A 13490-nucleotide genomic window follows, 5' to 3' on the forward strand; every position below is an offset into this window, starting at 1 on the left:
CCTTGAGGGTCTACAAGGGCCATCAGTCATGTGCTCTCTGAGCCCAGAGTCAAGGGTGACCAGAGAGAGATGAGATCGAAAGATGAAAACTAAATCAAAGTGAGTTCTGGAGGTTTTCTTCTGGCAACCCAATTTAAAAGACCAGTTGTGGTTACTTTCTAGCCGAGTCCATACCAAAATCTTCATGACACCGTAGAATATGGTTTTCTTTTACCTGAAGAATACAAGAGAAGATATTTAGAAAAACGTTGATAATACTGATGCCCATTGACTTCCATTGCATGGACACACATCCACCAAGACATTTCATCAAATCTCTTCTTTCGTGTTATACAGAAGAAAGAGTCATTTTGATCGACATGACTGTGAATAAATGGTTTTTGGATGACCCATCCCTTTAACAAGCACCGAGAATGTATATTCACTAATATTATCACTGACTAATATTCACTCCAACTAATATTATCACTGAAGTTAGTCAGTTTATTATGTATCCTATTATGTATCCTTAAACATCTGCAGATTCTCACGGTTATCTTTCTTAGCTCTTAAATCATCCAAACTTCTCAGGGCACCGTACAAAGTCGTCTGCTTCCAGGCACATCAAAAGGAGATTTATATTGACAGAGATTATGAGATTGACACGTTCCTTCTTTTTGTTTCAACAGTCGGATCACATGCCTGATCTAGGAAGACGAAGCGTAGCCGACCCTGGCCCGGTCTTTGATGTGCTGGCGGAGATGACCCTGTATGTGCTGTGCATTCAGAAGAATGGTATGGATGGCTTGTATAGAGAGATAAAAGAACAGTTATGAGTCTCGCAAGCGGCAAGAACGGAGAGGAAGAAAGTGTTGAAAGAATGAAAGGTTTTAAGAGTCATTATGAATGGAAAAGGGGAGGGAGAAAGTGTTTGTGAAGTCTGTTTTGCTTCATAAGACGTGCCACCTGGCCCGAAGTTAACTTCCGGTCTGTGTTTTGTTATGATAAAATATATATATATTTAATTTATATATTCATATTCATTTATAATAATATTTTATTGTATATTAATTGTATTAAATTAAATCAAAACTACTCAACAGTTTGGGCACACAATTCTTGTTTATGATGTTGCCGCTGAAACCATCTTTTGAATATGAGCTTCTTTACACAAGTATTTCATTTGTTTTGCCATTATTAGCTCCACAGCTCACACAAAGTGTTTTTATGTTATATACATTTTTAAAACCGTGTCCTGTGCCGCTGATTTCATCAGGGTTACATCTGGATTTTGACATCTTTGTTTCATTTTCTTTCCTTTATGCAGCTATACCTGGCCTTGAATCTTCAATCAGGGCTGGATTTCACTGCTTTCTTAAAGTCCCAGTGAATAAAAAAATTACAATGTACATTAATTGCCAGTTAATATTACAGCATTTATTGTAACTAGTATATCAATGTGGGCCATTTTCTTTTAAAGTCAGAGTAAAGTGACATTAAAATATGTGTTCTGAGTTTGTCACACAACAGAAAACTGTGTTATTAACCACCCATCCAAATGTGAATGAAGAATAAATCCAAGTATATAAAAATAGGTTATCAAAAACACTGGGGGCATGTCTGCTGGCCATGCATGCTCGCCTGTTTCATCATCGAGTAAAGATTTTTGGCCCGCCCAGAAAATCCTGAACACAGAATTGGTGAAAAACTGTTTAACGGTTTAACTCCACAATGCATATACTTCTGAGTCTTTGTAACGTGTTTCAGCAAAATATTTTGCTATGTGTTTAGAAACAATTCTCTCATTTCTCTTTAAAAATGAATGTGCCCTCATAGCCTTTAGTTACAATCTGAAAATACACTTCCTGTAATGACTAGCCACCTTAAATGACGTATGTTTGGGCGGAGAATCCGTTAACTCCTCCCCTTCAACTGTCAGTCTGCTGCAGGTTCAATTTACATCCAATCCAACCGCAGAGAAAGACGAAAGCCACTCCCACTATTTTTCTCATTAGAAATTTCCTTTCACTCGGAAATGCGTCAAAATACGGAAGAAAAAACGATCGCAAGTTTCGCTTCACGGGGTCTTTAAAGAGGAATGGGGTCTTTATTCTTCAGATAGAATTAAAAGAAATGCATTCAAAATACGTAAAAAATGTATTTGGTAAAGGTTTGTTAAAGAACCATTTGGGTTTTTCCAAGAAACTGAACACACCAATAAAATAAACTTTATTTGTAAAAGAGTAGTACGTCATGGTAAAGTATGAGAATCTCCTAACAACCAAGAAAAATGCAAAACAACTTTTCGTTTGAGGTGATAAATCAGCGCAAAGTGAGTTTAAAGCACATTTGCTGGGCTGGATTTCATAGATCTGTCCAGAAATAATTATTTCTTTTGTTTTTTTCTGAATCTCTGTAGTGTTTTTCTGTCCAAACGGCAGAGAAGACAAAGCAGCTAATTTTCCCAGACTATGAGAGTCTTTCTTGCCCTTTCTTGTATATCGTTCTCCAACAACAGATCAATTAGAATTGAGTTGCAGTAAGCGGGATGTATTGATCTTTGATCATAATTTCCATAAATGCCGTGAGTTCAGAGGCACGATTGATCCAGGCCAGACTCGGGCCATTTCGTATATCTATGTGCATTATTTGAATCATAATGAAAGCCACTTGGGCTATAGACTAAAAAAACATTCTCTTTAAGATCTACATAAAAAATCTCAAGATCTCATTTGCATCTCTTAAAAGGCAATGAAATTAAATGGAGATCAGTGGAGACGAATTACCTGCCTTTAGTGAAAAAAGACCCCAATATTTAGATCCTTTTTTATCAACCTTCAAAACCAAATTCCATTTAACTTTATAGCTCTATTCACATGTTTATTTCTTTTAAAATTTATACATCTGTCATCGTTTATTCACCATCATATCAATGAAATGTCTTAGTGGTTTTGTGTCCAAACACTGAAACTCAATGGGGGTCAGTCAGTGTTGTTTGTGACCAACATTCTTCAAAATATCTTCTGTTGTTTTCTGCAGGAGAAAGAAAGTCACGCAGGTTTGAAATGTCATGATGAGTAAATGATGAAAATAAAGCCTTATAAGATGTTTAAGAGATATACGAGACATCCTGGAAACTCCTGGAGATACAAATTCATCTGACTAATATAGTCCCTGCAAATTCAGCATTAAAACGATTTTAAGCTTGTACTCTCCTTAACTTAATATCAAAGAGTGCATTACCAATGTATTTGGATAGGATTTTGATCACAACTATGATTCATTTTGTTATCGGATGGAGATTTTTACATTCTTCCACGAAAAGCATTGTTGCTTTCCCTTGTAAAACTCTCCATTTATTGCGTTTTTCCATTTATCAACAGATCCCGCCCATCTTGAATCTCTTTATGATTTTCTGCTTTTTTTATGATCCCTCATTTAATCTCATTCTTTAATTTTTTCTTCATTCGTCTGCCAGGATCGTGAATTTAACCACTGAGAAAAAATAACAGGCCGTCCTATTTAAGGTTTCATTGTTTGTGACATAAATCATGCAGGATGAGTTACATACTACAGTTTAACACTTTGGCTCTGTTCAAAAGAATCAAACCTAGCTAAGAATGATATTTAGAAAATCTGACTTTTCTCTGTTACACGCAATGCAAAAACATTATTTTATTCTCTTTGCATTGATAAATATTAATGTTGGCCCTGTTCTCACAACTATAGGAAATCAATAAACACGCAGTCCCACACAGTGTTGCCGTGTGAAAATACACAGTATAAAGGTCAGTGTGTGTGCATCACCGGCCGGGAAGCTCAAATCTTAGTTCAAGGCTTTAGAGCAAACAGGAGTTATTGTCTCGCTCTCGTTCTAACCCCGGAGTAGAGGAGGTATTGATGCTGAAGGCTGTATGCTTGGCTTTAGCTACACAGTGCCCCCTACAGCCAGACACGGATGCCTATATAACACTGTGAAGCACATGCTTTATGCATATCATTTTTACTTTAAGCCTGTTGATGCTTTTTTTTGTTTGTTGAGAAAATAGAGATAAACATGGTGCAGTATTGCAATGCTACAGATAATGATACCAAGACTACGTATACAAATTCAATGGTGTTACTATGATGCATTTATACATTATGTTACCATGGTAACATAGCTCATATGAGTGATGCCAAGATGCTGTACTTGTTTGCTATGGGGTTGTTTGCTGAGATGATCTGGCCGGTAACTTGCTGTCTTAAAGGGACAGTGAACACAAAAATTCAAATACTGACATCGTTTATTCACCCTCTTGGCTTTCCAAACCCGTATGACTTTCTTCTGTAGAACACGAAAGAAGATATTTTGTCGAAACGTTGGCCACCGAACAACATTTGCCTCCATTGACGTCCATTGTATGGACCCAAACCGCTGTGTTCTCGAAATACATTTACAATGTTTTGAAGAGGTGATTCAAAAAGTCATGTCTGTCTGGTCCCGTGGCCCACTTCCTTTATTAGATTTCCTTATTGACCTCAGGATATTAGCTCTCTTCGTTATGCATCTTCATAATCATATTTCACTGGCGGTAATGCCGTAGAAATGGCGAAATAAAATAATGCGTAGTGACAGTAAAAGAAAAATCACTGGTGGTAATAGTCATTTCGAGTCTGTAAACCGTTCTCCCACGAATCCGGGCACGGCACAATTAGGCTTTCCATCATTTTCCTTGCTTTACTGTTTGTGAAGTTGAACTCCAAACGCATTTAGTCGTAGCCGGTTATCAATCACGTCTGATCGTGTCATTTTGGAGTAATTGCAACCCCCTGGGACACACACAGGCACAATATTCCCCGCTTTATCCGCATTTGGTTTGCTCCGTGGCAAATCTCATTAAAAATTCCTTTTGATAAATCAACGCTGGCGTTTATTAAACACAATGGGAGATCTTGAAAGGTTGCAGTACGCTTGTGGTCCGTGGAATTCAATGGAACACCGGTCGGCGGCGGTATATCGTCTTGTGTTTTTTCTGTGGTATTTGACACAGCGTAAAAGTCGTAGGGTGGCACTGTATAAACAATTTGGGTAATGAGCTTGAGCGCAGTTTGCCTCTTTATTACAACAGAACTCCACAGCGGGGGACAGAGCGGAGCTGTACGTCTCTGTCACATTAGGGATGGAGAGGAGAAACAGTTGCTAACTGCGAGCAGATCTCACAAATAATTAGCAGAGTTTGCTAAAGGCAAGCATAACAGTTTTTATTGCTTATAGCTTGAATTAGAGACGGTGCCAAACTCTAACCCGAGTTCATATCACATCAGCGTATTTGTTTTCTTAAGTGTTTGCTGGTGTTACTTGTGTGCGTTTTTATAACTTCAATCAAATCACCTCTGAAACGGTTTATAGTCTGAGCATGATGCTAGCAGTGCCAAGCGTTTCATATAAACGTATAGCTTGAATGCACTCTAGAGGAAAATGTCTCTCAGATGCGTAATTGTGATGTGATGAAACCTCAGTTTGGTCAAAATCAAAAGCACTTTTTTATAAAAAATAATACATCATTTAAAAAAATAAAATAAACAACAAACCAGTGAGTGTGTACAAAGTACAATATGTGACAATGGACCCCAAAACCAGTAGTACGGGTGTATTTTTGGCAATTGCCAACAAATAATTGTATGGGTCAAAATTATCGCTTTCTCTTTTATGCCAAAAATCATTGGGGCTCATGAAGATATTTTGTTAATTTCCAACAAAATGGCCAGAAGCAGGCCTACAATCTTCACTCGCTGCTGCTCTCTGGGAGTCACCCACTCAAGTTTGGTATCTATGTAAAGCTCAGAATTTCTGCTTTCGGGTTCATATACTTTCCACAACGCCATTACAGCAAATGCAGGGCATTAAAACAGACCTGTTGCTACTTAGCAACCGCTTTTTAAAGACCATTTTTCTCAATATTTTGCACACTCAGATTCCAGGACCAGATATTGTCGTATGCATGAATAGAAAGCTTATTCGTTCAGCTTTCAGATTATGCATAAATCTCTATGAGCATAAATTTCGAAAAAATTGACCCGTCAACATATCACATATTCTTTATAGCCGAAGAGGGGAAGCATTCAGGTTGAGGGTTTAAATGAATTCACATAACGATCGATGTATAGATTGGATTAAATGTCTAAATGAACATTTGATGACAAATTTGTTCTCAAAAGGAAGCAAAACCTGGTGTTCCCTTATTTGTGACAATTATAACGCTTTAAATACAAATGTTTTGGTATTTAAAACTTGCTGTGTGTGAAGTCAATAGAAATTCAACGCTCCCGTTTAGAAAAGTAAACTCATTTGATCACATGGTGCATGTCTTCAATGACGGCACATTTCTGATAATCCGCTGGAATGAACGTTTATGACTCCATCTGTTTCCCTTGGATGCGGCACTCATTAGGTTTTCCGGTTGTATTCTGTTGTTTGCATCTTTCTCTCTAACTATCCTTTACATAAACAAGTAAAAACACAAATGATCTTTAATATCTAAGTTGAATTGTTTTCACCAATGAGAGTCTCCTTTAGAGGTTCACAACAATCAATCCAACCTGGTTGACATGTTCAAAAGTAAAAATCAGCTAGAATTTCTCGCCAATAATTATTAATTCAACAATGTAGATGAGAAATCATACACCATAAAACATAAAGTGTAACCTTCACGCAATGCATGTTCTTCTGAGTTTCCCCATCTATGAACCCTCTCCGACCAGCCCAGAAACCCAGCGAGCAGGTGTCCAGCAGCACAGGCTTCCAGATCCTCATACGCGGAGGAGAACTCCAGATGCACCTCTGAAGTATTGGACGAGGGCTCAGAGGAGTCTGATTATGTGACTCGTGAAGCTCAGGCTCTGAAATAACAAAGCATAGGTTAAACAAAGACAAGAGCAAACTGATGTGTGGGAGCAGCGACAGAAACATAAACCCACCCGATTCACCTCTTTCTCCAAAACATTTGTCATCTGCACAGACTCGGAGCAGAGATTTTCACAGGCGGCTTTCTCACCGTTTGGTACTGCAGAAAATAAACGCGTGCATGAAAATACAATTTAAAGTTTAAAAATATCAACTTAAAGGAATAGTGCACCTTCGGAATGAAAATTCTGTCATTATTTACTCACCCTATCGTCATTTAAACCTGCGTGATTTTCTTTCTTCTGCAGAACACAAAAGATGATATTTAGAAAAATGTCGGTAACTGAAATCCGTCGGTCCCCATTGACTTGCATTGGTTTTGTGTCCATACAATAGAGGTCAATGGGGACCGACGGATTACTGTTACCAACATTATTCTGAATATCATCTTTTGTGTTCTGCAGAAGAACGTAAGTCACAGAGAGTTTAAATATAGTGTAGATAAGGAAATAATTTTCTATTTCTTTAACAGCAATGTGACTAAATGCAGAGCCAATTTTTTTATATTTTATTTTTCTCAAAAGTTGTAAATCTCAGTCTTTAAGTATTGTCAGTTTTACAAGTCATTTCACCTTTTTTATTTTTTGTTATTTTAACTCATTAAATAAGTTAAGCAAGTTAAAACAACTCACCTCTGACCAAAACTTAAAATAAGAACTTGAAATGACCAAATTAATTGTACGTAAAAATGTAGGCAGCAAAAAAAATGTTCAGTGATGAAAGTTGAATTTCTTAAAAGACACCTTTATCCAAAGCATTTCACTTTTCGCCTTAATAGGCAAGTATAAAAATATCTAAAATCCAAAAAAGAGGTACATTACAGATACAGTTGCCATCTAGTGGCACTAGACGCTCACTACCAATCTCCAGTATTCATTTAGCATGTGTCATAATGAGCAGCTGCTGCCTGTCTGTGTCTGTTGGGGGACGGGGACGGGGGGACGGGAGGACGGGGGGACGGGGGGAGATACCTGCTTCCTGTGGTCTCCAGCAGATGGCCCTTGCTTTCTGGCACTGGAGTCGCAGATGCCACCGGTTCCATTCAAACCCCCCGGGCCAAATTAGAAGCCATTAATGCAGTTACTCAGAATGGCATAATAGGGATGACAGGCTGATCCGAGACCTGTCCTTTCACAGCTTGGTCTCGTGTCGGAGTAGCTTAGCACAGCGTGGTGTACAATTCTGTGAAAGACTAACACAACAGAGCACCTGATGAACACGGAGTACGCTCGCGAGAGAGGCAGCTGTGAGTCTGGTTGAACAGAATGTGGAAGACCGCTTGGAAAATAGAGAATATTTTGCTATGATTTCATATGGATGTTTCTTTATATAATTATGATTATAAATGTAAGAGGACAAATGCACCAATGGATCAATAAATCCCCAGTTCAACATAAACTCTTTATATTTCAGCTCCGAAATGTCTATATTATCCATGTTTTAAATCAAACAAGCTTTTCTTTAAAGTGTGGCACGCTGGCAGACTTTTAATTGTGATGGGCTGGAGGGAAATTTAGAGGGGCGGAGTCAACTTTGAACCAGACTATTTCAGCCAATCAACATTTAAGAGCGATTTTCAAGTTATTTTGCCATGTGATAGCTGAGAGGAAGGCATCGAAAGACCAACAATGGAAAGAAGCTCAAAGGTCATTGATTTTATTTTAATAATTTCATTTGCATTATCGTGTCAGTCTGAACCGGTTAATCACGGACAGTCATCTGTAGACCAGGGCTTGGGTCAAAACGCCATCTTTAGACGTCCGTTTGGCCCAGGCCCTCCACGACCTGATCCAAATCTACTTGGAGTGGCAACCAACACGCTTCAAAATCGCATTCAAACCAGAGGACCCACGTCATGGAGGGCTGCTCCAGCAATGGCAGGCCCACCGTCGCAAGGGTTCATCCAGAACCCAATGCAAGTACAATCCCAGAGAACCAACTACGCACCCGTGCACAGCCAACTGAGTTTTAGACCTGAGCAAAGCCAAATGAGTTTCAGACCTGAGCAAAGACACGAGTATCCTTCACAAATTCAACAGAAACCCGTGCCAGGTCCTGTTTTCCAGCCTGTGGTGAAGGATGAGGTCGTAATGCAGTCGGCGTTTGAGCCAAAGACCCCAGTGCCTGCAAACACTGTGGAGGTTCAATGTGGCGAGGTCTCGGTCAAAGTTCACGCCCAACAGGATTTCTTAGGAAACGGACAGTTCATCGATCCGTCTGATCTGACGCTAGGTGGATGTCCGTTTGTTGGATTCGATGACCACGCGAGAATTGTTGTCTTTGAATCGGCGCTACAAGATTGTGGGAGCACACTTACGGTATGTCCAGATAGACACTAAAGGGATAGTTCAGCCAAAAATGGGAAGTCTCGCCATGTTTTTAAAACAAACCTGTATGTGACTCTGAAGCACAAAAGATATTTTGAGAAACGTCTCTGTGGTTTTGTGTCCATACAATGGAAGTCAATGGGGATCAGAGTCCAACATTCTTCAAAATATCTTCTTTTGTGTTCAGCAGAAGAAAGTCAAACAGGTTTAAGAGTGAATAAATTATGAAAACTCTTATTTTTTTCAGTGAACTGTGAAGCTTTGTTTTAAATTTTTTACATTAGTTTATTCTTTGTTATGTGCAATGAAACCGTAAAATCTCTGTTTTTTTACAGATGACTGAAGACACGCTTGCGTATTCTTTTACTATGATGTATTCCGCTTCACCTGTTTCTAACACACCCATTGTAAAGACCAATGATGCTATAGTTGCTATTCATTGCATTTACCCAAGGTAAAACCAAAAAGCTTTCATAAATAACATCATTAGACTTTATCTTGCATGAACATTTTTCTCGCCTTCTCATTTTAAATATTTTAAGGAAGCACAATGTGAGCAGCAATGCTTTGAGACCCACCTGGATTCCTTACGCTGCACTGAAAACCGTAGAAGACGGCTTACAATTTTCTCTCAAGCTCATGACTGGTAACAGACATTTCAACGTTTGAATACTTTATGATCGTTCACCCTAAAAAGTTAAATTCTGTCATTTACTCAACCTGTATGACTTTCTTTCTTCTACAGGATACAAAAGAGGATATTTTTAAAGGGTGTTTGCAACCTAACCATGCCGGTACCCATTGACTTCTCTTGTACGGACACAAAACCAATGCAAGTCAATGGGTACCGCCGCTGTTCATTTACAAACATTCTTCAAAATATCCTCTCTTGTGTTCTGAAAGAAATTTAATAAAGGTTTGAAATGACAAGTGTGAATAAATGATGACACAAATTTTGTCTGAACGCTTATTTTTACTCCATGTTCCCTAAAACCCGTTTTTAGATGACTGGAGGTTTCAGAGACCTTCTAATACATACTTTCCAGGAGATTTTATGAACATGGAAGCATCGGTGGTCCGTGCTAATCACGTCCCCTTGAGGGTTTTTGTGGAAAGTTGCGCGGCTACTTCGGGTCCCAGTGGGAACGCGGCCTCTGTTTACACCTTCATTGAGAACAGCGGGTGAGTAGCCGATGTTTTGAACGCTCCGTTTATAACAAATGTCATTGTTATGAATCTGGCTGGAAATATTTTAGGTGCATGACTGATGCCAAGCTGACAGGTTCCCAGTCCACGTTCATGCCCAGGATTCAAGAAGACAAGTTACAATTTCAGATTGAGGCCTTCAGGTTTAATGAAGATCACGGCAGAACGGTGGGTCCATTTTTCACCCAAAAGTGAACATTCTGTCCTCATTTACTCGTCCTTTTGGCATATCAAACCTGCGTGACCACCTTCTGCAGAACACAAAAGAAATATGTTGGTACCTGAGAATCGGCGGTACACATTGACTTGCACTTGTCTTGTGTCCATAGAATTGAAGGTAATGAGCACCAATGTTGTTTTGATTTCTTCAAAAAATCTTCTTGAGTGTTCTGCAGAAGAGTAAATGATGACCGAAGGTTAATCTTTGATCGAACCAGCCTTTCTAAATCTCGCTTCCATCATATACACCTGCATTTCCCTTTATGCAATTTGGTTTAGACCTCTTTTATTTAAAGTCCAAAAGTTTTTCTTTCCGCTAGATCTACATAACTTGTCATTTAAGAGCTACGGTGACATCCAATCCCCTTGATTCAATGCACAAGGCCTGCTCATTTGTGTCGGGATCTAACAGGTACAGAACTGCTGATATTGGCTGTTTGTTTTTGACATTTCATTCATTGATAAATGAGTTTTTATTTGACCTTACAGCTGGGTCGCTGCGAGTGGAGATGATCATTTGTGTGGATGTTGTGAGACAAGCTGTGCTATGAGGAAGGGAAGAAGTATAGATACTGAAGGTATTCATCCATTTGTGTAATTCATCCAAAGAGTTTTAAGACTTGTTGTACAATTGTAAAATGTTGTTTTAATCTTTGTGCCTTTTGTGAGAAACCACATTGGAAGATGAAGCTACCATTGGTCCGATCTTTGTCATGCCAACGCCACCAAGTGAAAACAAGCATTTACTCCAAATCCAAGAATCTTCTCCGTCTTCATCATCAAAAGATGCAGGTGACCATGTTTTTTACACTGTGTTGATGGCAGTTATTGAGTATTTGATTTAACTTTCATTTCTTTTCTAGAGTTTTCCATCTACTTTCTGCTCGTGAGCGCTTTGGTGGTTGTAGTTGTTGTTTTGTGTGTTGTTGTCCTTGCAACATTGTTTTATCAAAAGCATCGGAAACCTCTTACTTTAATATGTGAATGACAATAAAATACATTTATGTCTAATTTGTGTTTTTTTTATTGTTCTGTGGCCCGGTGATGCCCGCAGTTAGTTGGTTAAAGCTCATTAGGTTTTTGTTTCTGTTCTGGGAAAACCATCTGTGCTAAATGACCCGTCTGCTTTTAAAAGAGCTGATGTGGCACTCTTCACTGGTTTGTGACGCTCTTTAATGCTTTGTGGCATTGTGATCATTAATTTGTCACGTTTAAAAATGCAATTTGTTCCATATAATTAGGGAATTATTGCTCTCCGGTTCAGTTTTGTATGGTTAGCAGTTTGGAAGTTTAGATGTTATATGGCAACATATGAAGAGTTTGGTTCCAAAATGAGAAAAATGTTCAGAAATGCATGCATTTCATTGTGCAGTCCAACTAATATCAATCAAACTGCAGTTGGTTTGGTTTGATTTGAGCCATAACTCCAATACAGCTAACTAACACAACAAAAACATGATTCTAGAATTGTTTCCTTTAACTCTTCATATGTTTTTGCTGTACATAAAGTTTTGGTCATTTTAATAATTTACAGGTTTGGAGAAATCATACATGAAAAATCAGCAACATTCTGTTAAAGGTACAGTTTGTAAAAATGGCCCACAATCAAAATGACAACAATGATGGAGTAGCTTGATGATGACATGGAGGAGCGTGGAATGAAGGGATCTGTTGTCTTCAACTCCACCGCTGATGGCCATCAATCAGAAGGGAACGAGATTCATGTTAGCGGACGAGGTGAAGTAATAAATGTTGTGTATAATTGTGGTCTATAAATAACTGACTGCTCGAAACAAGCTAGGGGCTTGCTAGACGCTAGACGCTACTTCATGCGGTTTCTACATCAGTAAAGGCGGTAACAAATGGGAAACATGGATATGACGCCATTGACAGGCGACTTCACAGCCCTGTGTCACTGTTTAGAATGGCGATTTTCAACTTGTTTGAAACATTTGAGATGCAAGTACTCGGCTGATAAAAATATGTAACACTGGCCTAGTGCTTTTGGGATATTTTCCTGCAAAATTGTTGAACCTTTACATTACGAGCGTTTTGACAGTGTGTGAGTGAATCGCCATTGTTCAGTGACCAAAATGCTTAGAAATACTTTCTGCTGGAGAAAGAAAGCCAAACAGGTTTGAAATGACAATAGGGTAAATAAATGACAGAATTGTTATTTTTGGGGTTGGAACTGTCCCTTTAAGACAGCATAAAAACACGAGTTATATTGTTATTTTTAAAGTTTTTTTTAAATAAGTTACGTAGATATAGGCTAGATTTTGGTGACAGAACTTTATGGCCCATGTCTTTCATTTGGAAAAACAGATTGCATCTGTACACATGGCCCGTGGGGGCAGGAAGATGAATAGATGTAATTAAAACGGCCATAAAAGCTGCAGGAAGGTTTATTAATATGAAGTGTGGCATATAACTATAATGCTTTGCTTGTACCCAGCTGATGTTCCATAATATCACCTTGTTTAACAAACGCATCCATTGCCTCACAGCGCCCCCCTAACAATAAAGCACGTGTTTTTACGCGCCCCCCTCGAGCGCTTAAAATGAGACCCCGGTCCAAATAAATAATGAAATGCTAATGCGAGCGCCATTATAATTCTGGACAATTGTGATAATGAACTTTATGTTGCTTCTGTGTGCATCTTTAAAAGGACTTGGCAGGAGGTTAACACAATCTACATAGAAATAGCTTGTGTTTTAATGGCCAGATGATGTCAGGACATTAAAAAGGTTTTATTTGTGTGTGTGTGCGTTGTTACTTGCAATGCATAATTATTTGTGTTGCTACACTGTAT

General features: G+C 38.7%; 1 protein-coding gene across 4 annotated transcripts; it reads left to right on the forward strand.

Annotated features, from left to right (window-relative positions):
- Positions 1–8014: 8014 nt before the first annotated feature.
- LOC306897074 (zona pellucida sperm-binding protein 3-like) lies at positions 8015–11749 on the forward strand. Of its 4 annotated transcripts, none has more exons than XM_079461550.1 (9): positions 8015–9243; positions 9588–9706; positions 9795–9898; positions 10257–10434; positions 10509–10626; positions 10998–11089; positions 11167–11255; positions 11347–11469; positions 11541–11749. In XM_079461550.1, exons 1-9 carry the CDS (start codon positions 8554–8556, stop codon positions 11663–11665), a joined length of 1638 nt encoding a protein of 545 aa, XP_079317676.1. In that variant the 5' UTR covers positions 8015–8553; the 3' UTR covers positions 11666–11749. The 4 variants fall into 4 exon arrangements, 3 of the variants coding, with proteins under 3 accessions (XP_079317676.1, XP_079317678.1, XP_079317677.1); XR_013786978.1 differs by having other exon boundaries at positions 8499–9243; positions 11021–11089; positions 11541–11686; XM_079461552.1 differs by having other exon boundaries at positions 8499–9243; positions 11061–11089; positions 11541–11686.
- The last annotated feature ends 1741 nt before the right edge of the window (positions 11750–13490 follow it).

Source organism: Barbatula barbatula, assembly GCF_947034865.1.
Source record: "Barbatula barbatula genome assembly, chromosome: 8".
Classification (NCBI taxonomy): Eukaryota; Metazoa; Chordata; class Actinopteri; order Cypriniformes; family Nemacheilidae; genus Barbatula; species Barbatula barbatula.